The sequence below is a fragment of the Mchenga conophoros genome, linkage group LG4 (assembly GCF_057382185.1).
Source record: "Mchenga conophoros isolate Kocher_MC1m ecotype Shallow Benthic linkage group LG4, M_conophoros_male_GT1.1, whole genome shotgun sequence".
Lineage (NCBI taxonomy): Eukaryota > Metazoa > Chordata > Actinopteri > Cichliformes > Cichlidae > Mchenga > Mchenga conophoros.
In genome coordinates, this window is record NC_140529.1 from 16,722,487 (window position 1) to 16,749,070 (window position 26,584).

The 26,584-nt window shown below is 43.0% G+C and overlaps 1 protein-coding gene across 8 annotated transcripts in view; it reads right to left on the bottom strand.

Moving 5' to 3' along the window:
• LOC146575823 (trinucleotide repeat-containing gene 6A protein-like) overlaps positions 1-26,584 on the bottom strand; it is a 38,641-nt gene that overhangs the window by 4,738 nt on the left and 7,319 nt on the right. Inside the window, exons 3-27 of one of the 8 annotated variants that reach the window (XM_085270707.1) lie at positions 23,793-23,888; positions 14,520-14,823; positions 13,795-13,842; positions 10,749-12,686; positions 10,444-10,642; positions 9,869-10,341; positions 9,627-9,758; positions 9,400-9,423; positions 8,542-8,685; positions 6,424-6,609; positions 6,120-6,280; positions 5,792-5,986; positions 4,742-4,909; positions 3,960-4,109; positions 3,050-3,169; positions 2,809-2,937; positions 2,590-2,664; positions 2,323-2,497; positions 1,949-2,089; positions 1,577-1,747; positions 1,352-1,492; positions 1,160-1,267; positions 812-1,039; positions 503-573; positions 244-383 (exon numbers count right to left, since the gene is read on the bottom strand). In XM_085270707.1, coding sequence (XP_085126833.1) covers positions 244-383; positions 503-573; positions 812-1,039; positions 1,160-1,267; positions 1,352-1,492; positions 1,577-1,747; positions 1,949-2,089; positions 2,323-2,497; positions 2,590-2,664; positions 2,809-2,937; positions 3,050-3,169; positions 3,960-4,109; positions 4,742-4,909; positions 5,792-5,986; positions 6,120-6,280; positions 6,424-6,609; positions 8,542-8,685; positions 9,400-9,423; positions 9,627-9,758; positions 9,869-10,341; positions 10,444-10,642; positions 10,749-12,686; positions 13,795-13,840 — 5,315 coding nt within the window. In that variant the 5' untranslated portion in view covers positions 13,841-13,842; positions 14,520-14,823; positions 23,793-23,888. The remainder of the gene's footprint in view (positions 1-243; positions 384-502; positions 574-811; positions 1,040-1,159; positions 1,268-1,351; positions 1,493-1,576; positions 1,748-1,948; positions 2,090-2,322; positions 2,498-2,589; positions 2,665-2,808; positions 2,938-3,049; positions 3,170-3,959; positions 4,110-4,741; positions 4,910-5,791; positions 5,987-6,119; positions 6,281-6,423; positions 6,610-8,541; positions 8,686-9,399; positions 9,424-9,626; positions 9,759-9,868; positions 10,342-10,443; positions 10,643-10,748; positions 12,687-13,794; positions 13,843-14,519; positions 14,824-23,792; positions 23,889-26,584) is intronic. The other 7 variants (XM_085270709.1, XM_085270713.1, XM_085270715.1 and 4 more) reach the window with 7 other exon arrangements.

The following is a 26,584-nucleotide window of genomic DNA, read 5'->3' on the forward strand; positions in this document are numbered from 1 at the left end:
TCCCCACTTAATTTTGGGAGTTTTTTTTTTTTGGGGGGGGGGGGGGGTGTTATATGCCTGGAAGAATGCATGTGTTATCTGTAAAGGGGACATCTGACTGAGTGTCAAACAAATCTGTGATTAATCTGTCTATGACAAGTTAATTTGGCATCAACAGCCTGTTTTTATTCAAGGTCATCTGCTCTAAGAGAAGCTGAATAAATAAAAGTAAGAAGTGCCCATATTTGCGTGTGATGGTCTTACATGTGCAGGCTCTTCTGGGCCTTAGCGGCCTCATCCTTGGAGCTGTAGCATACCACAGCGTTACCATGTGGCAGGTTGAGGTGGAATGTGATCAGAGGGCCGTGCTGCATACACAGAGTCCTCAATGTAGAGCCGTCAATCTGGAAGAAGGGGAAAGAAAAGTTGAGTTAAACACGGGAAGTGATAAGAGGTGAAAAATATGTGAAAAAACATGGAAGTAATGATTGTGATAACGTTAACAGAATGAAAGTACAACTACCTGAGGTGTGAGATTTTTCAGAACGAGCCACTGGGTTCTCCCTGAGCTGCTGCTGTCACCCCAACTGGAACCTGTCAATACATACACCATAGAGTCAATCATCAGCTGGGATAGGATGCTAAAGCTGGTTTTGTGGTCAAGTTGAGGCTGCACAGGAGAGGAGCCGTGCATTTTAAAATTTATCGCAAGCTTCTCTATACAGTCTTGAAATCTTTTGAAAACAAAAAAAACAAAAAAAACAACAACCCCAAAGTCTGTTCTGCTCATTTTGCAGCATGGAATTAAGGTTAAAGGGTGTGCTTCTCTTACCAGGTGTGTATCTGGACTCAGCGGTGCTCCAGCCCCCCAGCCTCAGGGCAGAGCCATCCCAGCCAGAGGAGGCAGGGCTGGGCTTCTGGCTGGTGAGGCCAGGCGGTGGTCTGGAGGGGGCCGCCACAGACAGCGCCTTGGGAGGCAGGGGGACCTTCCAAAGCTCATGAGCTAGGGAGGAGTTTGACACACTGCTGCCGGGAGACCACTTTGACTCACTGGGTCTGGCTGCAAGGCGAGAGCAGAAAAACAAAACCCGTTTAACAAAGATTTTCAAGTTTACAATAAATAAATAAATAAGGTAAAGAAAACATTTAAACTTCACTAAAGCAGAGCCAAACTACACACCTGAAGTGCTTTGTGCTGTACTGGTGAGGGAACCGCTGTGGCTGGAGGCACGAATGGATGACCAGGCACTGTTAGAAGGCATCGTGGTGTTCAGTGATGAGGATGGCCCTGGAAACATCAGCAGGAGGGGTCAGTGTGGGTCTGTGCTACCATTACAGTTATTGGGAGGGATCTGGCATGTGCGTGGCCTACCGTTGTTCCTGTCCCTGAGGTGGTCTGTGTCGCGGACGGTGTTGATGGAGAGGTTGTTGATGACACTGCCGGGGGTCACATATGGGTCAGTCTCAGGGTCAATGTTGGGGTAACCTTTCCAAGGCTCCCCGGGCCGGAACTCTGAGAACAAAAAACACAGGCAGACATCAGCAGGGTTCAACGCAAACACTTCGGGGATTCTGGTGGATTTAAAGGCGTCTGTACCTGGGGGCCAGGTGACAGTGTTTCCATGGGGCGGGGGGGAGTTGGCACGAGGTGGCCAGCCATCGCCCACCGAGCCCATTGATTGGCCGGGAGGACTCAGGGGAGAGGGGCCAGGAGAAATTAAGTCATAGAAGGAGGAGTCCTCCAGACGCAGCCCAGACGACATAGCACCTGTGGGACAAACACAAACATATAAACCATTAAAGCCAGAGTTTAAAGTATGCAGTGAGAAAAAGTGTGGGGATGCTTTAGTCACTTTAAAGACCAATATTTTTTCACTGTTTACATAGTAAACACCTCATGGATACCTCCCCCAGAAAGCCAAACAATACCACAGCATGCAGTGTGACAAACTAAATGCTTTGTCTGTACCAGGTTTGCTGGTCTGCTCCGGAGGGTCGGTAGCCCAAAGTTTCTTCAGTCTGGACTGGGGTGGCTCTTTATAGCTCACTCCACCACCACTACCACCACCAACACCCATGTCCAGGGGTACATTCAGGTTAGAATTCAAGTCTGAGAAACAGGACAGAAGAGTACATGTCAACAGATAATCAAGAACTCTCTGCATATTTTAAAAGGTAAAACTAAAATGTAATCCCCAAGATCTATCCTGCTCATGATCATCTTCTTACAAATCTGAGGTCTTAAGTGTCAAATAAAAAGTATCACCTCACTTCTCCACCCAGTCAAACTAGTTTATGATTAGGGTGCCTAATCTGTAATAACAGCAGTAGCAGTTGACTTACTTAAAGGGAAGTTGCTGAAGGATCCAAGAGTGGCAGCATCCTTCAGCATCTCAGGGGTGCTGTGGGACATGTAGTTATCCAGGTACGGCTTGAGGGGCGCGGCCGGCTTCAGCAGCGAGGGGTCCATGTGTCGTGGTGGCTGCATCGGTGATGGAGAGGAACCAATTGGACGTGTCTAAGGACACAAGGTGCACGGTTAGAGAAAGCAACCAAGGAGCTAAGACCACTGGGACAACGAGTGCAATTTAGTAGCACTCAGACACACACCTGTTCAGTCTGACGTCCCATAGGCATGGGTCTCTGGCTTTGAACCTTCTGCTGTTGCTGCTGGAGGAGAAGACGCTGCAGAGAAATAGAATAATGTAAACCCATCGTGTTGTTAATGTTACAGTTAGGAATTATGGCTCCATTTCTGTCATGTTGTTTTCATGTAAAAACTAGAAATAAAAATCTAAAGCTATACACTTCTTTTCCGCCGGTATTCACCTGTAATTGGTTGATCTGGTTGATCTGGTTTAGCTGTGACAGCTGGTTGAGAACAGCCATCTGCTGAGGGCCAAACAGAGGGTTCAGACCGCCATTGCCTCCCGGGTACTTCAACAGGGATGAAGGAACCTGAACAACAACAACAATTTGGGACTGAGTGTTGGAAAACAATCAGGAGTAACAGAGACAAGAACTCACTCTGAGTGTGACCTTTTGTGCGTTTTATTTTTATGTGGGGTACCTGAGCGGGCAGGATGGGTGGAGGCACTTGATTACGAAGACTGGGTTGAGGAGGGGGCTGGGACTGGGGGCCACCTCGGCCCTGTGCTACGGTGTTGCCGCCCAACATTGGGTTTACATTCTAATCGGGGGGGGGAGACAAAACAACAAAGAAGAAAAATGTAAAACAGTGTAGAAACAACCCTGACAAACAATGAGAATGAACCACACAAGGTTAGACGCTTGTGTGCAGTCAAAACTTGCCATAAGAAAGAAAACAAACAAAAAACCTCCCCCACCATTTGAATATCCCATGACGTCCACTAGAGGGCACACCATTACAAAAAGAGAGCTATTTTTATGGATGAGGCTCAGAGCCAACATCAGTTTCTCTGGAGCAGAGTTAAAGTGGGAATTCTCCACCACTATTACCACGGTTGTTGAATTATTCCAGGCATAAATAGAGCCCATGCTGTGGATAAACATAATTTCTAAACAGGCTAATATCGTTAAAGTTACTAATAAAGCAGCCTGCTGTCGGCATTTTCTTAACCATAACTGCCTGAAAAAGTTTGATCACCCCCCAATCATCTCTCTCTCTCTGATGTCTTAGGTTAGGACTTCATCACACAGCTGTCCCACACCATAAGCAGTACTGCGGGAGAACAGAGCATCATTAACCCCCCAGCAGTGCTCTGTGTACACTTTTCTGGTGGAAACACAGCTTTGTATTCTTTGCTGCTCAAAGGGAAGACTGCCACCGGTAGTCTTGCCCCTACCTAAAAATAATGGCAAAGCTTTGGTATTACCCATGTGAGCAGGGGAAAAATCACTGATTTAATTCTTTCTTCGCATCAAGTGAAAAATCTTCATATCAAACAGGGAATTTCTAACGTCTCAAGACAACTCTCTCTTCATTCTTCTCCACTCACCTGCCCAGCAGCCCCAGAACTAGAGTGGGAAGCAGACGGCCCAGAATTGAGACAAGAGACAGACTGAGCAGAATTGGAGGGGGAAAGGCTCATGCTTTGATTGGAGGAGAGTTCATCAGAAGCTGGGATATCGTAAGCAGAGGGTGAAAGCTGCAGAAGCAAGGCCAGGTGCACAGCAGATGGACGGTAAGCACACAGGGACAGGAAGCACACCAGCAGCAAAAGAAGCACAAAGAGGGAAGAAAAAGAAGAAAGTTAATTTTTTTTTTTCAAAACCAAAGACAAGTTGAAGGTCGAGGAAAGAATCAAATGTGTGGAAATGAAGGAAATAATTGCAGGGAGTGGACAGTGTGGGGAGCAAAAGAGGTACGAGAAGAATGAGAAGCTAAAAATAAGGACGTGATGGTAGAAACGAGATAGCAGGATGAAATAAGAGTTAATAAGAAGGAGCACACTGTGCTAAAGGAAACGCAGCAAGCCAAACTGAGCCGGAACAGTTTGTACTGACATGTGCTTGCTTCTAGTGATAATGATACAACATGATGAGGAAAGAGTGAAATAAAACACTAGTTTTAGACCAGCAAGCTGCACTGCATTAAAACCCCCACTGTGAGGCACTGTACAGCCAGAGGCACACTTCATTCTACACCTACCCCACCATAACAGCAGACTAAGACATTGCCCTTTATGAGAATCAGTTATTTACCTCAAGCCTGCATATACAGCACAGCTCCGGAAAGAATACACCTTGTACATGTAACTCCGCTCATGCTTCTCCATACCTTGTCATAGTAAGAACTGCGATCCATGGTGGAGTCCTTGTGGAGGTGGTGCCGAGACCCAGAATTCTTCCCCATAACTCCATTGAAGTCCCCAATACTGCCCATGTCCATACGCTTGTCCTGCACCATCCCTGCTCCAGTCTTAATGGAGTCATCAGGGGAGTCCCTCTGCAAGAACGAAGCCAAGAAAATGTGATTACGGAGACGGAACAGCATAAATCTTGCATTCTTTGAATCAGGGCTTATTACATTTGAAAAACCAAACACTTCAGCATGCTTTAACGTAGACATGAGTCATCTGTAGGGCTGTTCGATGTAACGATATATATCGGATGACGATATAAAAGCGTCTATTGTTTCATTTTACGCTATCGTTTGTTTCGTGGTGTCGCAAAATAAACTGTTTACGGCAATATTTTTTCATCGTTTTGATGGTCACTGTAGTGGCTCTATTCATTTAAGTTCTTTCTTTCTCTGTATTTTATATAACCACACTACGGACGGACAAGCGCCTGTTTTTATGCGTTGTGGTTAGCAACAACAACGGTAACAGCATCGCGTGTCCGCTTGTTTATGTTCCACATAAATCTTTCACAATAAAGCTCAAGATCCTGTTGAGACTTTTCAAAATAAACTGAATCATGTGAAAGAGCAGATTATTTACGGATGAGAATTAAAAAAGAGCCGCCAGGTGCTAAAAAATAAACCTTAAACTCAAACGTTAGAACAGGCTGTGTAATAAATAATCACAAAGAAAACAGCGGCCTTTACAACTTATGTCTAAAAATGTATAGTTTCATGCATCGGTTAAAACACTCGACTCCAGCTACATGACGCCCAGCTGGAAACACTTCCCACAAGTCGAGCTGCCCGAGATTCACAGAATTTACAGAAAATGTTACATTTTTGTGATTTATATCGTTATCGGGACGATAGAATTGTTATATCGGGATATGAGATTTTGGTCATATCGCACAGCCCTAGTCATCTGGTGGAAAACTAACTTAACGAGTGTCTCATAGTGAATAGAAAGCTTTCCTCTGTACTTACAGCTTCTGTTTTTGCTTCCGAAACACTACTTTCATTAAGAAAGTTATCAATAGCTCCGTGTGTGCTAGAGGGACACAAACACAGGGAATATTTAACTGAATGATTAATAATATTTACAGAGAAGTTCATGCTGCTGAACTGGCCGATGAAGGGTTTCATCCAGGGATCATCCTGTTTGTTGACTGGTTTGTTCATCTGAAACAGAGTGGACAGAGGGGAGCACTGTTAGGACGGCTTTAAAAACTTCTAATAAATAAAGAAGACTCCATCCCTTTATTAAATGGCCTCATTTCAAATAGAAAAAAGTGCAAAGATGAGATAAATGTACCTTAGTAGAGCTTTTATGCTTGTAGTTCCAGGTGACTTGGTCATGGGATCTGCTGTCCTGTTGATTGTTGCTCCACATGCCGATCTCCACTTCCTCTTCCTGGTCCCAGCTATTTCCCATCTCGTCACTACACCATGTGTCCATGCGCTTGGGACCTGGAGCTATCATGAAGGGAGGGAGATGTAGAAATAGATTACTAGCAAGTAAATTCACCTCTTTTCTGCCACACTTTAGTCACACCAGACTGCTTATTATCTACAGATGTTGCAATCAGATGTTTGTAGGGTTTGCTTTGTGCACATACCAGACTTATGCTGACTGCCCCATCCTGACCCAGACTCCCTGCTATCCCTGCCGTCACCCCAACTGTAGCTCTTGTCATTGGGCTTTCCCCAGGCAGACGTCCCGTTGTCCACAGTCACAGGCGGAGCAGCACTAGGCTCCCCCCATGATGCGGATTCCTTCTGTTGGGGGTATGGCTCACCCCAACCTGAAGGAACAAATGAGATGATCACTATGAGGGTACAGTTTCTGTGGTTCAATCTACTTGATGTACTTAAACACTATTTAACATTTGTACAATTCCAATGTTAGGCCAGTGGGAAAGTGGGCTGCATCACATTAAAGGTGGCAAGACCCAACCTGTTTTCCAAATGTACGATAATGTTGCAATTCATATAGATTTCTCCCCACTTAGCTGAAACTGGAGACCAGAGCTTAGAGCAACACTCCCTGGGGAACCCTATATCCACTCACTTATGTAAGCAGTGTTTTTCTTCCACGCTTGTGGATATGCACGTGTCATTGCAGGACATTATACCCTTTGAAATGTAACAGAATGCATGCTCAAGAAAGGGCACGTATGAGTTCAAAAGGCTCTTGTTACAGCCGACCACCCAGGCCCGTTACTTTCTCCCTGCACAGGAGACGTTTGGGGAGATGCCAGGGATACCTCCCTGTAAAAATAGGACAGATCATGGGGTGGCCTCTGGCACTGATGTCCTGCATCTGACTTGGCTTGTTCATCACATATGCACGTATACACACACAAGAGGACAGACTGACACAAACAGGTAGATACATGTAGCCACAAACAAGCACATCACACAAATACACACAAACTGCCAATCAATAACCCCCAATCTATCACTCCATCCCTGTCCACTTGAGTGCATCAGCTGATACAAGGACTCAGAGGAAATTTTAACCAGTGTGTGTTTGCAAGTGTGTATGAATAAGCCTGAGCATCTGTTTTTGTTTGATTACACGTACATTTTGCAACACCATGAAAGTCTAATTTAGCTACATTTATTGATCATTTCCTTTAAGTGACCCAGACTTTTTACTTCACTAGGTAATAACTGAAATTAAGATGAATCAAGACCCATAAATTAATTTTCTCAATGCAGTAGCTAGGGAGAGGGTCCCACCCTTTCCAGACATCCACTTAGCGCCTCCAGTTAGCTCACTAAACCAGAAACCTTGAATAACCCTAAACAGCCCCCTCCTTTTCTCCTCCTCCGGCCCCTTCCATAGAATAGCTCTCCTACTCGTTTTAGTTTTCCCATCTCACATTGGAACCTGTCCTATTTCCAAGTCAGCAGACCATCTCCTGTGCTACTCACGGTCTCTCTAACTCTCTTTTCCTGAAACCCATCAAAAGCCTGCGTTTCTATAGCAAGCACAATTGGCGGGTGAACAAGAAGAGGAGGAGGGGGGAGGGAAGGGGAAAAAAAAGGCGAATGAGAGAAGAGAAAAATCGATGCTCTTAGCATTCCAAAGGGATGACTCAACTGGCTTTTCAAAAAGCCTTCAACACAGACAACACTGTAGGGAAAATGGGAGGGAATGACTGTACGTGTTTGGTCTCCAGCCATGCTTCTGTGTAAATTGGTGTATGCCTTTGTATATATTTGTGAGCGCGTGTATTTACACTGGCTTTGCTTGCACTTTCTCAACCCTTTTAGGACTTCTTCTATCCATCTTAATGAGAGTCTGGGTTAGCCTTGTTCCTCTCTTACAGACTCCATGACGAGGTTTGCACTTCTACCATTTTAAATACTGCCCCAGGCTCCTGACGTAGGTGTTAAATCACATTAATATATTTTTTTAAAAACTCAAAGACAATCTGTGCAAGAATTTGCACATTTTGATGATAAGTTTCCACTCTGGCTAAAATAAAGTGGAATATGTGATTAATAATATATGCTGTAACCTGGCAAACCACATTTTTGTGTGAATAGACGACACAATGAAAAAGTGCGAGTCTGTGGTGTACCGATGTTTCCACCTGTTTTAATGTTGTCTGGGCACGTGCATGCATTCTTCTATGCACAGTCCTTTCCTGTTCTCACAGTCAGGAATGTAAAAGCCACAACTGTGCGTGAGTATTCATATGGTGTGCAAACATTATCCAACCTACCAGAACCGGAGCTTTTGTCCTGGTTAACATGCTGCATTGACATGTGGGTTGGGTGGGACTGGTGCTGAGGGGAGGGGCCCACAGCTTCCTGGTCTGGTTGACCAGTCCTGTTCCACATGTTGACAGACCCACCGCTGTATTTGCCTAGGAGGGAAAATAAATACAATTTTATCAGCTGCATTTATTATTTTATTTTTTTAAGTGGAAACAAAGCTAAAGTCTCCGTTTCAACTTGTGTCAAAAGTGCAGACTTGAAACTATAAATCAGTTTAAATTGTGCTGACAGACCAAGTAAAACCAGACTTGCGGCAAATAATTCCCATGGCAACAACATGGCATTTGGTTGTTTAGGAAGAAGAGAAAGGTGTGGGAGCAAAAGAGCCATATCGATTTCGAGTGTTGAAATGTGAGATTTGTGACATTTTGAGTGTCTGGAGTGTACAGTTAGTGTGCATGTTCTGTGCTTGGTGTGTAGTCTACTTGTTTGATTTTGTTGTGCGTCAAAACAATGAGGCGACTACTAAATGTCACAGATGCTTGCCAAAAAGCCACCAAAGGCAGATTGAAGATAAGACACACCCTGGAACTGGATGGGAAATGTTTCTTTTGGAGTGGCACAAATAACTTGTGTGGCATGTTTTTTTGACACCTGGTTGTTTTGTAAATAGTTGTACACAACAACAAATGCCTGAGACACTGCCTGCAATTTAATGCAAATAGTTGCATTGAATTTTGTTATTTGCAAAATTTGTACACAAGTTGTTGAAATTTACTGTTTATATTTGAATTTCAAGTCATAAAAACAGATAAACATGCTTATGGTTATTACAGTAAAAAACAAACAAACAACTTTCTTACTTGGATTTTGTGTTTTTACTTGAGCTTTTAGGTCCAGGTTAGGATAGTGTCAAAAACAGAAAAACTACAGTTAGATGTGAGGTTTGATGAAAAGACTGATCACAAACAAGAGAAGTTAAACACTTTTAAAAGGTGAAATATAAATCTAAAAATCAAAAGTAATTAGTCATCAATTATAGCCTTGAACCCAGCGGGTTGGGCAAACTTGCTGTAAAGTGAGTGTCTACCTGGGTCTCCCCAAGCTGCAGTTCCATCATCGATCTCCATTTTTCGGCGGATGGACTCTGGAGAAGGCTCTTCCCACCCAGTCGACACTTCCTCCTTCTGACCTACTGTGGGCATGGGGCCTCCCAGCCAGCCTGTGATACGAATAAATGAGTGAGTAATCAACTTCTGGTCCTCCCACTGAAAAGTCTTTTCTAAACAGCGTCAAGTCTCTTCCAAAGTTAGCATTAGATGCGATAACTACCTGTGGGCTTGTTTTGACCTTGACTGCCTCTGGACATGTTGGATTCAGGACCTTTTCCCCACTCGTTAGAGGGCTTAGGATTGGGCTCACCCCAGTTCTGGGCTGCAGTGTTGTTCTTCGATGGCTCAGCCCAGCCCTGAGTGGTACTCTGAGGTTTGGGTTTGAGGACTGGCTCTCCCCAGGTGGAGCCTGGATTTGGAGTGCTCACGTCTGGAGTATTTGATCCACCGCTCCCCACCCAGGTGTTACTGCTGCTGGTGTTGGTACGGCTCGGCTCGCTCCAACATCCAGAACCAGACCGGTCACTGTCGCTATCCCAACCTACTGAGCCTGCGCCTTTTTGGGGCTCTCCCCAGTGGCTGTTGGAGCTTGGTCTGGTGGTTTCTCCACTGGCACCCCAGGTGTCACTTACATTTGCACTGCTGGAACCCCAGCCCTGCTGTGGTTTGGAGGTATTACTCCAGGTACTGGATCTAAAACAAAAACATGGGTTTACCTGAAGCCTTTAAAAATATGCCAAGCTTTGAAGCTCCCTCGCTCTCTTTCTTGTATATTTATTTAATTTGATCAATTACCTGTCATCTTTGTTAATGTTGTTGCTCCAGGTGTTGCTGCTGCTGTTATTACCCTTGCAGCTGGCTCCATCATCCCAGCCGCTATGCCCAGCTCCTCCATTCAGTGGGCTTTTGCTGTCCCAGCCAGAAGTTGGTTTCTGCTCTCCCCTGCCAGAACTTCCTGTATCTATGCCTGAGCTGCCTGGCCCACCACCCCAGCCTGCAAATACAGGAAAGATGCATCACTTTCTGTCCTTGTATTATCTAATTTTATTCTTAATAAGATTTATTTATTTATTTTTATTTTAAAAATTCATGCAAATTACCTCCAGATGTCTGGGAGGGAGCTGCCGGTGTCGTTTTGCCCCAGCCGGAGCTTCCACTGCTAAGCTTTCTTTCATCTCCCCTGGTGCCCTGGTTCTGATTGTTATTTGGAGAATTGACATCCCAGGCAGTGTTCTGCCGTATGGGCGTCTGTCCCCATCCAGTGTTGGACAGGACCCTCGGGTCCACTTCAGCCCGGACCAGAAGTGATAGTACTGATGCAGGATTGGGACTTTTTCTGCTCCTTCCCCCCTTTGTCTGGATGCTCTCTCTGTCTGAGCTAGAACGGCCTCCGGAGCTCTCACCGCTTCCCTCGCTTCCCCCAGAGCGACCCCAGCCTCCTGTGACACTCCCCAAGCCATGGCTTCCACTGCCTCCCACTGCTCCTCCCATTCCCATGGCGTCATCCTCCAGGCTTTTCCAGCCATTGTTAGAAGAGCTTCCTTTGTGACTTCCAGCATCTGAAGGGTTGTTACTAGGCGTTGTGGAAGACGACGATGAGGACAAGGACGCACTGCTCCCCCAGGGGCGAGGTATTGCTGCTGGGGGCCCCATCGTCGTTTGGTTTCCATTTCCTGCTGTTTGGCCTGTAGAGCCAAGGATTTGATTTGAGCCAATGCCACAGGACAAGTTGCTCTGAGGCTGGTTTGGGGTGTTGGAGGGCCCCTGGTCCCAGCGTGGGGCCCCAGTGTTATTGTGGTTATTATTACTCTTATAAGCAGCAGTAGAGGGGATTTGGGGGTTCACAGTGTCTGCATTTGGGGGGCCCTTGTCTACAGGGTAGGTAGCTGCGCCCCAAGGCGTACCGAATGCCCCACTGCCCCCCAGTTCTCCTTGGGGGTGCTGGGGTGCTGACGAGGGGTTTCCATTGGCCAGCGGACCCCCGGTCCCTCCTCCAATGGAACCCCAAGAACAATCCCCGCTGAGTTGGGGTGAGGCGGTAGAGTTTGGTGGACTAGAGGTCATTGTGGCATTAGTAGTAGTAGTAGTAGTATTCATTGTGATAGTGTTATTTGGTCCATTGGATTCAGTGTTAAGGTTGGTAGGCTTTAGGCCACCATTTCCACTGTTGCTGCTTAATGTACCATTATTCACCTCGGTGTCTTGCATCATACTGCTGTTGTCTGGAGCTGCCATGCCGCCCCAGCCCAGCAAGGGGGCCTGCTGGGGAGCCATACCTAGTTTGGAACCTATCCCCTGAGCCTGTGGAGGCCGTTGGCCCTGGGATGCTGGATTTGGGATTGAATTTTGTGGCCAGGCACCATGGTTGGCATTTGGGTTTAAAGTGTTTGGGTTTAACCCTCCATTGATGCAGGGGGTGCTTCCGCCAGTGGGGATCACATTGCTGCCTGAAGGGGTGCCCCATACACCACCGTTATTGACAAGCTTGTTGTTGTGGTTGCTCATGTTATTGCTGCCAATACTGTTGGACCCAGCCATGGAGTACTGTGAGGGCTCAGACATGTTATTTCCATTATTTGCACTGCTGATGGTTTCCATACCTGCGCCAACCACCTGATGACTGTTGCCATTGCCATCTCCGTTCATTGAAACGCTGACCATCATGGCAGCATTCCCCAAAGAAGAGGTGGGGGAAGAAGTTGCAGATGACGAAGAAGCATTTGCTGACATCATCATCACTGTTGTAGCAGCAAGATTCCTCTCTGAGCCGATTGAGGAACTAGAGTCTGCGTCCATGCATTCTGATGCCGACTCGGGGTCTGATCCTGATCCACAGCCAGAAGAGGAAGAAGAGGATGAGCAAGAAAAAGATGAGGGAGGCCAGACGGAAGAGCTGGTTGAAGAAGGGTTATTGGGGGTGTCGGTGCTTCCGTCTACTAGGGCTTTGCCCCAGTTGCTGTTGCCGTCACTGCTGCAGGGAGAGCCAGACGACCAGGGGGGAGGCTCATACTGCGAATCCAAGCCAGGATGATCCAGACCTGGTGAGAGATTGGAAACAGAAGATATTGTTTGAACACGGAAAAAATAAAGTTAAAAACACAACATTAGTAACATTTACCAAATTTAAAAAACTGAGGATAATTAAATCCCTCAAAGTTGCCTATATATATATATATTTTATTTATTTTAATTTCCCTCCAAGCTTCAGCTGCCCTACTGTTCTGGATGTGCTCACTGCCAGGGCTGAGCTTGGACACAGCTGCCACCATTTTGTAACCACAGCAGGACCCAAAAGCGTGCCAAAGCAATAAAACTTGGATTCAGTGAGGTGGAGGATGAGCATCAGCAGGAGAGAAGTGATGGAGGGAATAGGGGAGACGGCAACAAAGTGTGAAAAAAGGAAATACGGAGGAAGAAAGAGGGGAGCAGTTGGCAAAGGAAATGAAGTGGTGGCAACTTAAATTATTCAGACTTTTAAACCCTTTTCTCACCCAAAATATAATAAAAAAATAAAATTAGACCTGGCATGTTTCTAAAATTAGACTGCATAGAACAATGCGATACAGGTTTCTGTACAAACACCCATTGAGTCTCAGATGTGAGTGGAAAAGCAACAGAAAGTAACTTTACTGTGCAAAGAAGTATCAAAGGAAAATTTTATTTAGACAGCCACAACCAGGCTACCACAGACTACGGCTACGTACCAGGCTACGGCATCGGCTCAACAAGGCACCGTTTTACAATCTGAATCAGAGCTTACAACATTCTTCATTTAAAACAGCAGCTGCCCTTTTCTAGCCATGTTTCTTCACCAGATGCCTGAACCTAACCTGGTAACGTGCGAGTCTCTTTAACCAAACGGCTGCCCACTTGGTCCCAACTTAAAAGTCTCTCACACATAAAATGGTTGCCAGCTCTCGCTGCTTATCGCATTTGCTTGCCAAGTCTTCTTTTCCACCCTTTGACACCCACTTTCTCTCTCATTCATCTCTCTCTGTCTCTCGTATGTCAGAAATAAAATTATCAGCCAAGGTCAAGTCAGACTGAGTCTAACTCATCTGATGATTGCTCAGAGACTAAAGAAGGTACTTGAAGGAGGACTGAATTGCAGAAGACAGAGTATCAAAGAAGACCATGTGTAGTCACCTGTTTGATTAGGGGAGTGGCTGACGGAATCCCGAATGGGAGCCATGCCTGGAAACAGAGGAAAGACTGTCAAAAAGGCTGAGGGGCAGAAAACAGAGCAGAGAAAATGTTAGAAACAGTCATGGCAAAAAAAGGAAAAAAAGAAAAGAGACAAGCAAAGACAAAAGAAAACGAGAGCGTGAAAGTAAGAGCTTAAAGTAAGACAAGTGCAGAGGGTTTAGTGGTGAGATGCTGTTTTCTGAATCTAAGTTAGCAGGTAAAGGTGGTTATCCAGCTCAAAGGAATTAAAAACCCAATTAAAACTCCCCATTCGGCATCTTAACAAAGATAAGCAATTTTTTTTTATAAAATAATACTCAGGATCTTTTCCTTTTAGCGCTGGTAACAGAATGACTGCCGACCTCTAAGTAGCAACAAATAATCTTATAACATACATTTTTGTTGGATTATAACCATTTTTTAGAAATGAACCATCATTTTGGATGCAGATGAGGACAGCTGCCACTGTGAATCAAGTATAGCCTCATACAAATTTCACAAATCCTCACTTTGGCAGAACAAGAGCTAAGACATCAGGAGCTATGAGCGAGGACATACCTACATGTTAATGTTCAGTGCCATTTAAATATAACAGCATAATCGTTTTCTTGCTTTATTTAAAAGACAATGTTCTTGTGTGTTAAGCAAGTGACATCTGTTCCCTTTTCCTTCTCTTCACAGGTTACCTATAAGTGCCGCTGGTGGCTGTGACACCTGGCTGGGCAGGAGGGCGTCCCCGGGCTGACTGGAGAACAGGTGACCTCTGGATCCCAGGTCGAAACAGGGGAGGTCAAACGTCAGAGCTCAGAGAGCACAGCCTCAAGGGTCTGAGGTGAAGAGGCAGGGCTTGTCAGAGCGGGCAGCAGGCTGATCAGCCCCCCTTGGCATCGCTGAGGACTGTACGTGTGCGTGTATGCTATGTGTGGGGAGGGGAAAAGGGGGGAGGTTGAGTAGAATAAGGACTCTGTCTTGACTTGGTATGCTCTGGCACTGCAGGAACAGAAAGAGAGAAGAGGAGAGAGAAAAATGTGTGAATGCTACAGGATATATCCATTTTAAATCATTTCAAAAAGACTCTGTCAGCAACTGGTAGGGATGGGAACCGATTATCAATATATTGATATGATAAATTAGTCATTCAGATTTTATATCGATATCTATTTTTGATTGCCATTGGATTCTCATCGGCTCTTTTTTGAGAGTAACCACCATTGCAAAGCAGCAATAAAGAAATTCATGCACGATATTTGCATGTTGTGGGTCAAATGTTTGTGCATGTTTGTTGAGCTACTTCTTTTTGTGATCAGTGATGGAGTCATTACTCAAAAGTAATTTTTACACATATTACACAGAACACTTTTCTTGAAAGTAAAAAGTTTTTTTTATTTATTTACTCCCAGACAAAAGCAATTAGTTACACTACTCGTTACATTACTTTCACGTTACTCTGTAAAATTACTGAAACACATCATCTCATATTCACCATTTAACAATATAAACCTGAGGCTCCAACCCCCCACATACACCAACAAAAATCCTTGAAGACACATCTCTAAGACCTTTCTCTGGGTTTTTGGCTAGCTTAGTGTTAGCATGCTTGGCAGATGCTTACAAAGAACTAAACTTGTGTTAGCAGCATAATGCGGTCGTTTCTGTCCGGGATGCAGTTTTCCACTCCATCATTTATCTTGTCCTGTTGTGCAATAAAAATAAGTGTCCGTATCTCTAGACTGCATCGCTATTTTCTGGGAACCGGTTTTCTACAAGAACCTGTTCTCGATTCCCATGCCTACCAACCACTAAACCACAACATGCTTAAGGCACATGATAACTACCAGAAATCCACTGCTCCTACAGTCAAAGCCTCAAGAGGTATCGTTTTGGTCAAGCACAGCTGTAAAGGAAACATGGTGGCTACCACTTTCCCTGAGCCACTGTATTTACTTAAGGGATTGAATGAAGACTACTTTGTTTGGATTCTGTGTCACTAACATATGAAGATGGCATTATCCTTTCTCCTGTCGAGAGACTATGGAGCAGGTGGAGTCAGCCAGGTTAGTCAGAAATCCACTAGCAATAAGCAGACAGACACAGACACACACACACACACACCCACCTTCTCTTGGTGAAGGGCGGGGTAGGGTGAACATCTACAGGGAAGACTAGATTAGGGTTATACAACAAGCTTAAAGCAGCTCTGCACTAGGACACCAAGGCAAGGAAAACCTCTTACCTCGAGCAAAGCAAAAGGACGAGTAAAGGGACAAATGCAACACTATACATTGAGATATGGGGATACAAATAAAGCCACAAATCAACAAAGGGGAGAGTGACATAGGCAACCTTCATTGAAAAAGGCCCAGTGCATTTGACAGGAATAAGTAAAGTGTTTGTGCGAGTCTCCTGACCTTTTTCTTGGTGCAGGATAGAGTGCGTCAGCTTTCTGCCTGCTGCAAGCAGTATACAGGTCTATTTATAAATCTCCAGTTCAAATAGCAACCAGTCTGTTCACAAGCCAACATGATAAAAGAACAAACAAACCCATGTGTGCACACGAGCAAATGCGCTGGCAAAATTGAAGCAATGGAAATACGTTTTTACAATTTAAGTATTCACTGGCAGCTGGGGTGCTTTTTGTGGCGAGAATAACTTCAAATAAGATGCATCCTACAGCAATTCACACCAGGAAAAAGATTCAACCAGACCAGCAACCAGTGTTCTGAGACAACACGCTGACCAGAAACACTTAGAGGCTTAATCCCACCTTTATTAACTCTCAGCTCACTAGTTTAAACTGGGCACACAGCCAGCATCTAGACATACACCCTGCCAGAAGCTGCTTAAGCACCCTCTGGAACCAATCAAAAACACATACAACAATGATATCATGATTACTAAAACTCTTTCCCTTCTCCTTTCCCAGGAAAGTGACACAAAAATATTTTAAAGAGAGAGCGCTATCCAAAAGAGAGAACAAAGTTAAACAAAACAAGACAGAGCAGAAATACAGAGCCTTTACTGTGGAATAGACCTGCTCCCTCCGGCAGCCACGGCACTCAAAGTGCAAGATCCTTCCAGCAAACTGAGCTGTTTACTTCCCAGAGTCTTGGCTCAACCTTCCTACATGGAAAGACCTCTGTCAACTCCGAAGCATCTGCTTCAAAGCAGGTATGCAGGGAAAACCGCTTATATCCTTATAAGGCAGTGAAATCCAAATTAATGACATTGAACATCACTAACTGAGCTACTAGAACAATATTTTATCTATATATCCATTTATAAATATATTTATATATAAATTACTCAACTTTTCATCAGATTATCCACAGTGTTGTTCATGTGTGCCAACATGTGCCCAGCTTTTGGTGTCCACACACGCTTAGATATACTCTGACAAAGCCTACCTACTTATCTGTGTAAGGTATGAAAGCACTTTGTGTTTTTCTGAAATGCACCTCGCCATTTTCTTTGAGACAGCTCACACAGTTTTGAAATCAGCTACATTGTTGAGGCGAATAGCTGCAATGACTAATGTTGTATAAATTCTCAAGATAACATAATGTAACCAGATGAATGTATAAAAGACGCCCGAAGCTTCCACATGTGAAAAGCGGCTCAACCTTTCATTCTTTTTTAAGGTCACCAGGGGGCGATGCCAGAGATTGCAAAATAACTCCCAGCGCTATAGAAGTTTATAGAAGAAACAAGGTTTCTAATGCCTGAATTATCCTTCAGCGGAAAATCTACTTCATAATCCGGAATTTAACCGGAAGCATCTTAACCCTCCACATAAAATCATAAGGACTTCCCGAGAAATGCAACTGTACTTCAGGTCAGCGCAGTTCGCAACGACCGATTGGTGTGGAAATTTACAGCTTAAGATTGAGAGGGGTGTCCAGATACATCATATATCACAGCGTCGATTTCCTACTAAAGCATAATTCAGGCATAACTCTACCTATATAAAAACTGTTCTATAGTATTTTTACAGGAAGGAGGATTACCTGGTGTATGTTTGTGAATCCGCACACTGACCTGCTAATTTAGCAGTCAGAACCCCCCCCACCCCCCACCCCTCCCTCCTCTTCGTCATATCCATTTTCAAAAGACAAGGATAGTAACAGTAGAAACTTATCTCCAGTCTTCAAAACACAACTTTATAAGATAATGGGTGAGGTCATGGTGGCTACAGCCGATGTTTATACTGTCAAATTTAACAGATGTAACATTAGTAGGGATCTTGGTACCATTCCAACATTTGAGTCTGTGTTATGTTAATAAAAATAAAAAACCACCATCATGACTGGGTTTAAACTTAGTTGGTTCCAGTTACAAATAATTACTGGGAGAAACTGGTGAGGCGCCTTTACTATTGTGTAATACTTTCTGACTTTACATCTAAAAGATCTGTAGATGAATATATGCATGCCTCTAAATCCAAACCCTTTAATGCCAAGTAATTTTCTAAACTTGCAGTTTTCACTTATTAAAATGGCCTTTTCCCAATGTACCCAGTTTTATTTTTACTGCAAAAAACAAAACGTCAGCATCACCGAGGTGTATAAGCTTTGTTACTGCTGCTGCTCAGAACATCAAGTACAGTTTGTTCCTATTTGCTTCCATTTGAGTAAGGCTTTTGTAGGGGCCCCTGGAGTTGGCATCAACTTAAGTGCTGCTATCACCTTACAGACAGAAAGTTAAGAGGGGAGGAGAGTTTAGGGACAAGATACAGGATTAGAAGGAACTGAATAATACAATGAAAACCTTTTTTTCCCCTCAACGGTAAGGAGGAGAAAACAAAAGATAAGAGAAGTGAAATTTGAGAGGCAGAGACCTGTCACTGAGGCTGATGGGCCAGGAATGCAGCTGCAGCTTCTAACATGTATAAGTAACTTCCTCAATTCAGCGGCACATGAATCGAGCACAGTGAACACATTTGCTGCTTCACAGACAGAGTCAAATTAAACAATGTGAAAGAGACAATGAGGCCTTGAATGGAGAAGATCAGCAAAATTTACCAATTAACGCAAATACATTTAAAACATGAAGGAGAAGGGGATTAAAGCCAAGGGACATCTGAATATTTAAAAGCCTGCTTTTGTTCTTTTTTTTTTCCTTTAAAAAAAAAAAAAAAAAAAAAAAAAAAAAAAAAAAAGCAACACATGGTAATGAATCTGATGCTATTCGAAAGTCTTCTGTTTAATCCCAAATTGTTAAACTGCAGATGGGATAGTATAAATCTAAAACTAATAAAAAAAGTTTTCCTGTAACATGTAAAACGTTTAACTGGTTGTGAAATTCTGGAAGACCTAAACGTTAAGTCACCGCCAAAGTTCTGCATTTTCTGACATGTTAGAGACGTTTATTAGCCTGAACGCATAGTTTTTTTAGATGACTGCTCTGCGTTTAATTTGACTCTTGAGCGACTGTCAGCTCAACATTTCTTTTAACTAAAGGCCCTCTTCATGTGTCCTGCTGTTGCTATGCAACTGCAAATCTATTTGAAGCATGGTGCTTTGCTGCCAAAAGCGGACACATTTTTTAAACATCATCTGTATCCCAGTAAAGCACAACAGGCCCTCAGAAATAAAAGATATTAATAGTTGCACTAAGAGGGTGGCGGGAGAGATACACACAGGTAGATATACATTGCAGGATGGATTCAACTATATAGCTTTGTCTAGTGTTAATAACTTGAGATGCACTAAAGGCTTTACTTAAGCAATTCTGCCAGTGTATATCATTAGCTCATTAGGGCTGCCACGATTAGTCGACTAGTCACGATTATGTCGACTATTAAAATCGTCGACGACTAATTTAATAGTCGACGCATCGTTTGAAGCTTTGTAAGATCACAAAGGACGCAGGAATGAGTAGTAGGATTTAAGAGTGTAATAACGGACTGAAACAGAAGATGGCAGCACTGCATGTACAAGGATGCCAGCTGCCGTTAAACCCCGAAGAAGAAGAAGCTGTGTCCCAGAATTCATAGCGCAGCCCAGCGCAGTTGTCAACAATGGCGGCAGCTAGTAGTTTTAACTTTACTCTTATTATTCTTTCTGGGTCACAAAATAAACGTTTAACATATTTTCAGGCGAGAATGTAGCTGTGTAAACCTCAAATATCTGCTCAGTTTATCAAGACACCGCATATTTTCAAAAGCGCTCCGACGTTTTCGGAGACGTCTGTTACCCACTAGCTCGTTAGCTAGGCGGGGGCAAGGCTAACTAGAGCCGTGAGAACACCGGACTCCCGGCAAATCGTTTTCAAACCCACCGCCGTCTTTCGCTAGTCAGGTTAAACATATATATAAGTCACTTAGATAACTTAAAAATGTTATTGTTTGGCTTTCTTTAGTATTTTATTTGTTCCTGAGTAAATCGGTTTGGCTGAGATTAAAGTTATAGTTTTTGCACAGCTAAAACTGTCAAGCAGACAGCTGATTTTCAGAAGTGTGAGACGCTGGAGAATATACTCCGGTGTCCTGTTATATTTTAGATAGCAAGGAGTTTATTAAACTTCACCGAAACAATCTGCAAATTTCATTAAAAATTAATAAACTACCATCTTGTCTTTATTTTTAGTTAGCACAAACACTTCAAGCTGTAAGCTAATGATAGTTATATAAGACCAGATGCTGCTGGTGCAATAAGCTGTACGCTGTACGTCCAATGGATGATGATCTGATTAGTCGACTAATCGCAAAAATAATCGGTGACTAGTCGACTATCAAAGTAATCGTTTGTGGCAGCCCTATAGCTCATTTGATATTTGCTTTTATCAAACATGACAGACTAGCAGCTATCTGAGCTGTGACATCATCTGTGACCTCGCTGATGGGCATGCATCTCTCCAGCAGATATTTTTCTTTGGAAGCAACAACCCCTTGAGACCGTGCATCCTCATGTGGGGACATGACATTCTGGATTTTCTGCATCTTATACATTATTAAGCAATGCTGACCTTATTGTTTTCTTCTAAAATAAAGCAATTGTCCCCCCATACGAGGACATACTTTTAAGTGTCCAACAACTACATACCAAAACAAAGACTACCTACTTAAAGATATAGTAGTTTATATATTTGCGGTCCAACCAATCACAAATATACAATAGAGATGAAAATGCAAACCAAACAAGTGCTCGGGTCACGAGAGGTTAAGATATGAGCACAAGTCTCTTTCACTCTTTAGAATTAGTATGGCTGAAAAGGGTCGATAGAGATCATTACTCCTGAGCTTTGAGTGGTGTTCAGTGTCCCAGGCATGCTCTGCATTATCAGATACAACGAGCTGAGATTTGATTACAGAACGATAATTTCATTCATCTTCTTGTTTAACAGCAGATGTAACATAAACACTACAAAGTGCATTATTACAGCCTGGAAAATTATTTTCCATTTGAAATCTGTGTTCAAGGATTATTTTCAGGTGAAATCCTCCCAAATTTCCTGGAGCTCAAAACTCTTCTGTTAGGGAAGACCCTGTTGTCGTGGCAACATTCTTCAAAACACTCCCAATTCCTCTGGGCTTGTCCAAGCAAGATGACGCCAGTGCTGGGAGCACATGCCCTTGTCTCTCAACTCCCAACAGCCCTTTGTTAATAAATAGCCTAGAGACCCAGCGAATGCAAGCGAGCGATCTGCATCTTTCCTGCTTCAATTCTCCCATTTGGCGTAAGGTAAGCATGACAGATGTGAGGTGAGCATGAGAAGGACTGAGCAAATAAGTGCAGATGTGACTGAGTCGTGTTCGTCCATCTCTTTTTCAAAACAACATGTGTGTGAGATTGCCATGTGCAGCAGGAGTGTGTGCAGAAGCAGATAAGGACAGTCGTCACAATCCACCACTAGTACTTCAACTTTGGGAGGAGTTTGGAGGGGCACCCACTCTCATCAAGGTCAGACCAACAGCCAACTAAAAGCAACAGCTTCAGGTTTTGCATATGACTCAGTCATTTTGTCCATAATTTAGTCATCCAATTGATTTTACTCTAACATATCCACCCACACCCAGGTTTTATCTACACTACAAACAGCATAAAATTAGTCAACAGTGTTTGATTTTCCCTTTCAAGCTTGTGTTTGAACCTCGGCAGCGAGGAGACTTTCTTCAGTCTTCTGGAAGCTCGGCATGATTTGCTTTGTCATCTTGTGCCAAGTTGTGTCTCAAAACTAAACTCCTGCAGTGTTCTGAAACTGTAGGATCTTTGTCCATCTGGTGCAACAGCAGCCATTGTGATATACCAAAGAGCAATCATGGGCTTAATCATACCAATTACAATACTGCACTAGCATCTGGTTACATTTTCATGTCGATTATTACACAGGGTTTTTCCAGAGTTAAAACGGGCCTTTGGGAGCCACCAGACATGCAAACACGACTAGTTCATATTTAGTTAATTTAAAAAAAAAAACAAAAAAAAACTGTTAGCCTATATATTTTTGGCTGCATTATAAACCAAAATGTATTTAAGCCTCAGTAAATCTGGTTAAAAACATTTAGTTACAGTACTGGTGATTTTTTTTTTGGGGGGGGGAACCAAAAACCACTGTTGTGGGTGGCATACTTAAAAAAAAAAAAAAAGAAAATCTATATATGCAGTAAAAAGCCTGCCATGAGAACTGGAAAGTGCTTAAGGTACGCAGTCAAACCACTAAACACAGGGTTACACACAATTAGCCCAAGCAACATGAGCACATGGCTAATTAGCATAACATTACATAAAGGCACTACCCAAGCTATTTTCCCCTAACCATTACAAAATAGTACAATCTATATTTAGCTTCACAACACACATACACAGAACTATAACACAAGACCATGTCATTTATATTGTCATTTCAGCGAAGTTACACCCCTGATATTTGGTGATTAACCTGGCGAGTCAGGGCCAGTCCTCCTACAGACTCCAGTTACAGCAAGGCAACGTCCCCCCTCTCTGTGTCATCAACGCATGGCCTTTATTTAGGAACAACAAGTGGCGGCACTTTTACAGAGCATGTCATTACAGAGCTTAAATTCTGAACTAGATTATTTAGTACTGCATCTACTATACCAAGAAACAGAGGGAACTACATATCCAGGATGGCAGAGGGGAGTGAAAACTAATAGAGAGAGACGCACTGAAAGACATAGTCAAGGTCAGAGACTGACACTATCAAACTTCCTGCCTACAGTAGCCATGACAGTAGTTTTACTTGTAACAGTAGTAGAACCGTGCTAACAGGAGTCAGTGGAAACTAAAAGCAATTCAAATGGAAAACACACCGACGTCACAAGTCAAAGTACACCAGCACTGTCACTGGAGTAAAGCACTACACAGCAAGGACAGAAAAACCTTTAGAACCCAAAGCAGGCAGGGAAATGTAGGGGAAATAAGGCTGAAATTTAATTATTAACTTTGAAACAATTTTAGAAATGAACAACAAGTGGGTTAGATCTTGTCTAAGCTGATATTTGCTTATTTCTATTATCTCCTGACAGGAGACAACCACAACCACACAGAACTGCAGCACTCGGGGTTGTGAAACTATTAAGTTTATGGTGAACCTTTTCTACTACCTGAAGTAGAATTCTGTTGATATGCAATATCAATCATACTACGCATAATTGCATTGGGTGCTTAGGAAAAATTTGCCTATTGAGCACAGAGAGCTTGCTTCTTTTTAATGGCACATTGCTCAATACAGAGAAATGGCTCTATGCGAGCTTTCAGAAGAAGCAGGCACTGATAAATCACACATGGGCTCCTAACAGAGAACGTACTTCTGCAATATCAAATCAACACAAATTGGCCCGGCAGTGGGAAACTGCAATACTTTCAGTGGAAGTGTCTCGTAATTTTACAGATATCCTTTATACAAATGAATGTAAATAAATTATCAGCTGGTTTTGGTTATTTTTATTTTGAAATCAATTTTTTTTTAAAAAGGAAAGAATTCCTGACACCACGCCTCACCTTTTGTCCAGTCCTGTACCTTATCCTCCTTCCTTTTCACACTCTCCGTCTCTCTCTCTCTTCCATCCACTGTTCTTCCCTCTGTGGGTGTGTTCCCTGTGGACAACAAAAGACATTGTTTCTCTGTCAATGATTTATTTAACACAAAAAAGGGTTATTTTATTACACAAAAACCTATAATCCCGGGTTCCCAAATGTACAAATAACAAAACTGTCATCCTTAGTTTTATATCACTTCAAAAGAATCATCAAAAATAGAAACCCTGATGTTGGGACATCTTTTAATTAGTATAGTTTGTGTTGTAGTTTTGTAGTCATCCTGGTTTCCTGCTCAGAGAGTGTTAAGTTAAGCAGCACTGGCCCTGGTGGGTGTGCCATTTAGGCCGCAGGAGAAAGCTACAGGCTTCAGTCTAATCCAATAATGAGATTAGCGCACAGCACTTACCTCCGCTTTACACAGACGGGCACACACAAACAAGACAGATGCATTGATATACAATATAGTTTGGCACCTCGTTTCCGATTTAATCGCAAATTTAAAAAAAAAAAGTGAAATCTGTAAAATAATTTAAAAAGCATTAAATCACCAGGTTTACTAAAAAACAAACAAACATTTAAAATGGTAGATTTTCAGTTAAAGTATGTCACATTTACAGTGAAGCCAAGCCGATAGATAGATCGATCGATAGATATGATAGTTCAGTGACTGCTAACCAGCCACCACCACCTTCCAGTCTTGTGTCCCATGGTTGGACGTATTCCAATGCCATGGTCTTACACTGCAGTTGCTGACTGTAGCGTCCTACTGGGAGCCTGGGCCGCTCTAACCAGAAGCTGCAGCAGAAACTGGTACTGCTCTGCTGTAGCTTTCTGAGACTGCAAACCAAACTGTCTACCTTCCCCAGATGCGGTCCAACACGTTGGCGCTGGAGCTTTTCCATACGACGACACACTCATTGGAGATGTGACTGGTTCCTTCTCCTTTATTTACTCTTGCCACGTATAGGCTATATGGTGTTATTTAATGTATGAAAGTGTGGGCGCACATGCACCCAGCCGCGCTACTACTGAGACCGATTCTGTGGCAAACACTGCTACTGCTGGGAGCAGAATCTGATCTGTATAACATCTTCATGACATGCACACAGTGTTGAGTGTTTTAGAGGCTGGTGTGGAATTACACTAGTCTGAACGGCATGTATTGCTCTTGTACATGACAACTTCAAATCCTAAATGTGAGACTTCTCCTGAACTTTTCTTTTCAGCACATTTAAATGAAATCAATTGTCTACTCTAACCTTTTCTAATCAAGTTAACTGACTTATGGATTTTGAGGGGGGTTTTGTGTTTGCTCCCATCTTCACCCACAACCCCTTCCTCTCTGCTCCCACACTCCCCCCCCCCTCCTTCCTTCACTTATTTCTAACCATCAAGTGCTTCAGCAGATGGCTCTAGGTTCAATAACAACAGCAGCAGCGGCGAGGCATGGTGGGGGCCCTCCTGGAGAGCACACATAGACCCTATAGACAGCATCTGTTTATGAATGGGCCAACAATTGCCCATCCCCCCCGACGGCTACAGCTGACAGAGGGAGGAGGCGCGACAAGTCACCGAATCAGAAGGAGATAAAGAAGAACAGGCAGTCAGAAGAAGAGGGAAAGAAAAAGGCAAAAAGTTTGAACAAGATGTTTTATTAACATAGCAAAGACAACACAGACTGCATTCAAAGACTGACACATTACCACAGAAACATTTCCTAAATGTTGTTCATTTTATTTGACCAATAGTCTAGAAACACACGAGCCAAGTGAGGATTTAACAAAAAAAGAAAAACAAACATCTTATTTCTGACTTTAACAAAACTGCAGCATTCTTCAGTTAGATCAGTCTTCCACAACAACTGCTGAGAAAATACCCTAATGTGTCATAAATTGCACCTCTTCCTTACTTCAGCACACTGACCATGTGCTTTCAGTTTCCTTTAATGAGTCTGTTAATGTAAAACTGTAATAAATCAGGACAGTTACAGGAGAACCATCCTCCCGTGTTAGTCAGAAAGTCACGTGTTGTTTTTGTCATTGCTCCATCTTTATAAAGTTAAGCATATGCAAACTACAACTGGAATGATTTTAGGTGTTTGAAGAATTTATTAAACTTTGTTTAATAAAGAAATTACTGGAAGGCTGTGAATAAGCCAGTCCGACTCGTTCTGACTTGAAGGACTTCATACGCTATAATAAAACCACAATGTCAGGATTCTTTTGAGTCTGAAAAGATCAACATTTACTTTGTTTTGTCCACAAGATACACTTTAGAGCTATTTTCATTCTGTGCCACAAACAATTTCAGACAGAAAAAGCTGTAATTTTTACTGTAACGTACACGTCAGCCGACTGCTGAAGCAGGACTGCTCTCCCAAAATATCTGACCTCTAAATATGGTCTTTTTTTGGTTTTTTTCCCCTTCAAGTGGATAAGATAAGCTGGAGAGCTCATTCCATTAATAAGCACACACTTCATTTTTTCCATATTGAGAAAAACAAAGGGAGGAAGCCAAGAGATTAAAAAGTAGCAGTCAGATGAAAAGATGTACCAAAGTGCAATAGCTGTAATTCAGTAACTAAAACAGATACACGTTTTATTTAACTACGGAAATGTACACAAGACAGTGGAAGTGTTTTGTTTTTTTTGTTTTTTTTACTACATGTCCTTATTCAACCTCCATTTCATGAATTTCTCTGTTAACCATAAGAGGAAGTGCTACATTGAGTTGTTTTCAAAGGATGAAAGCCA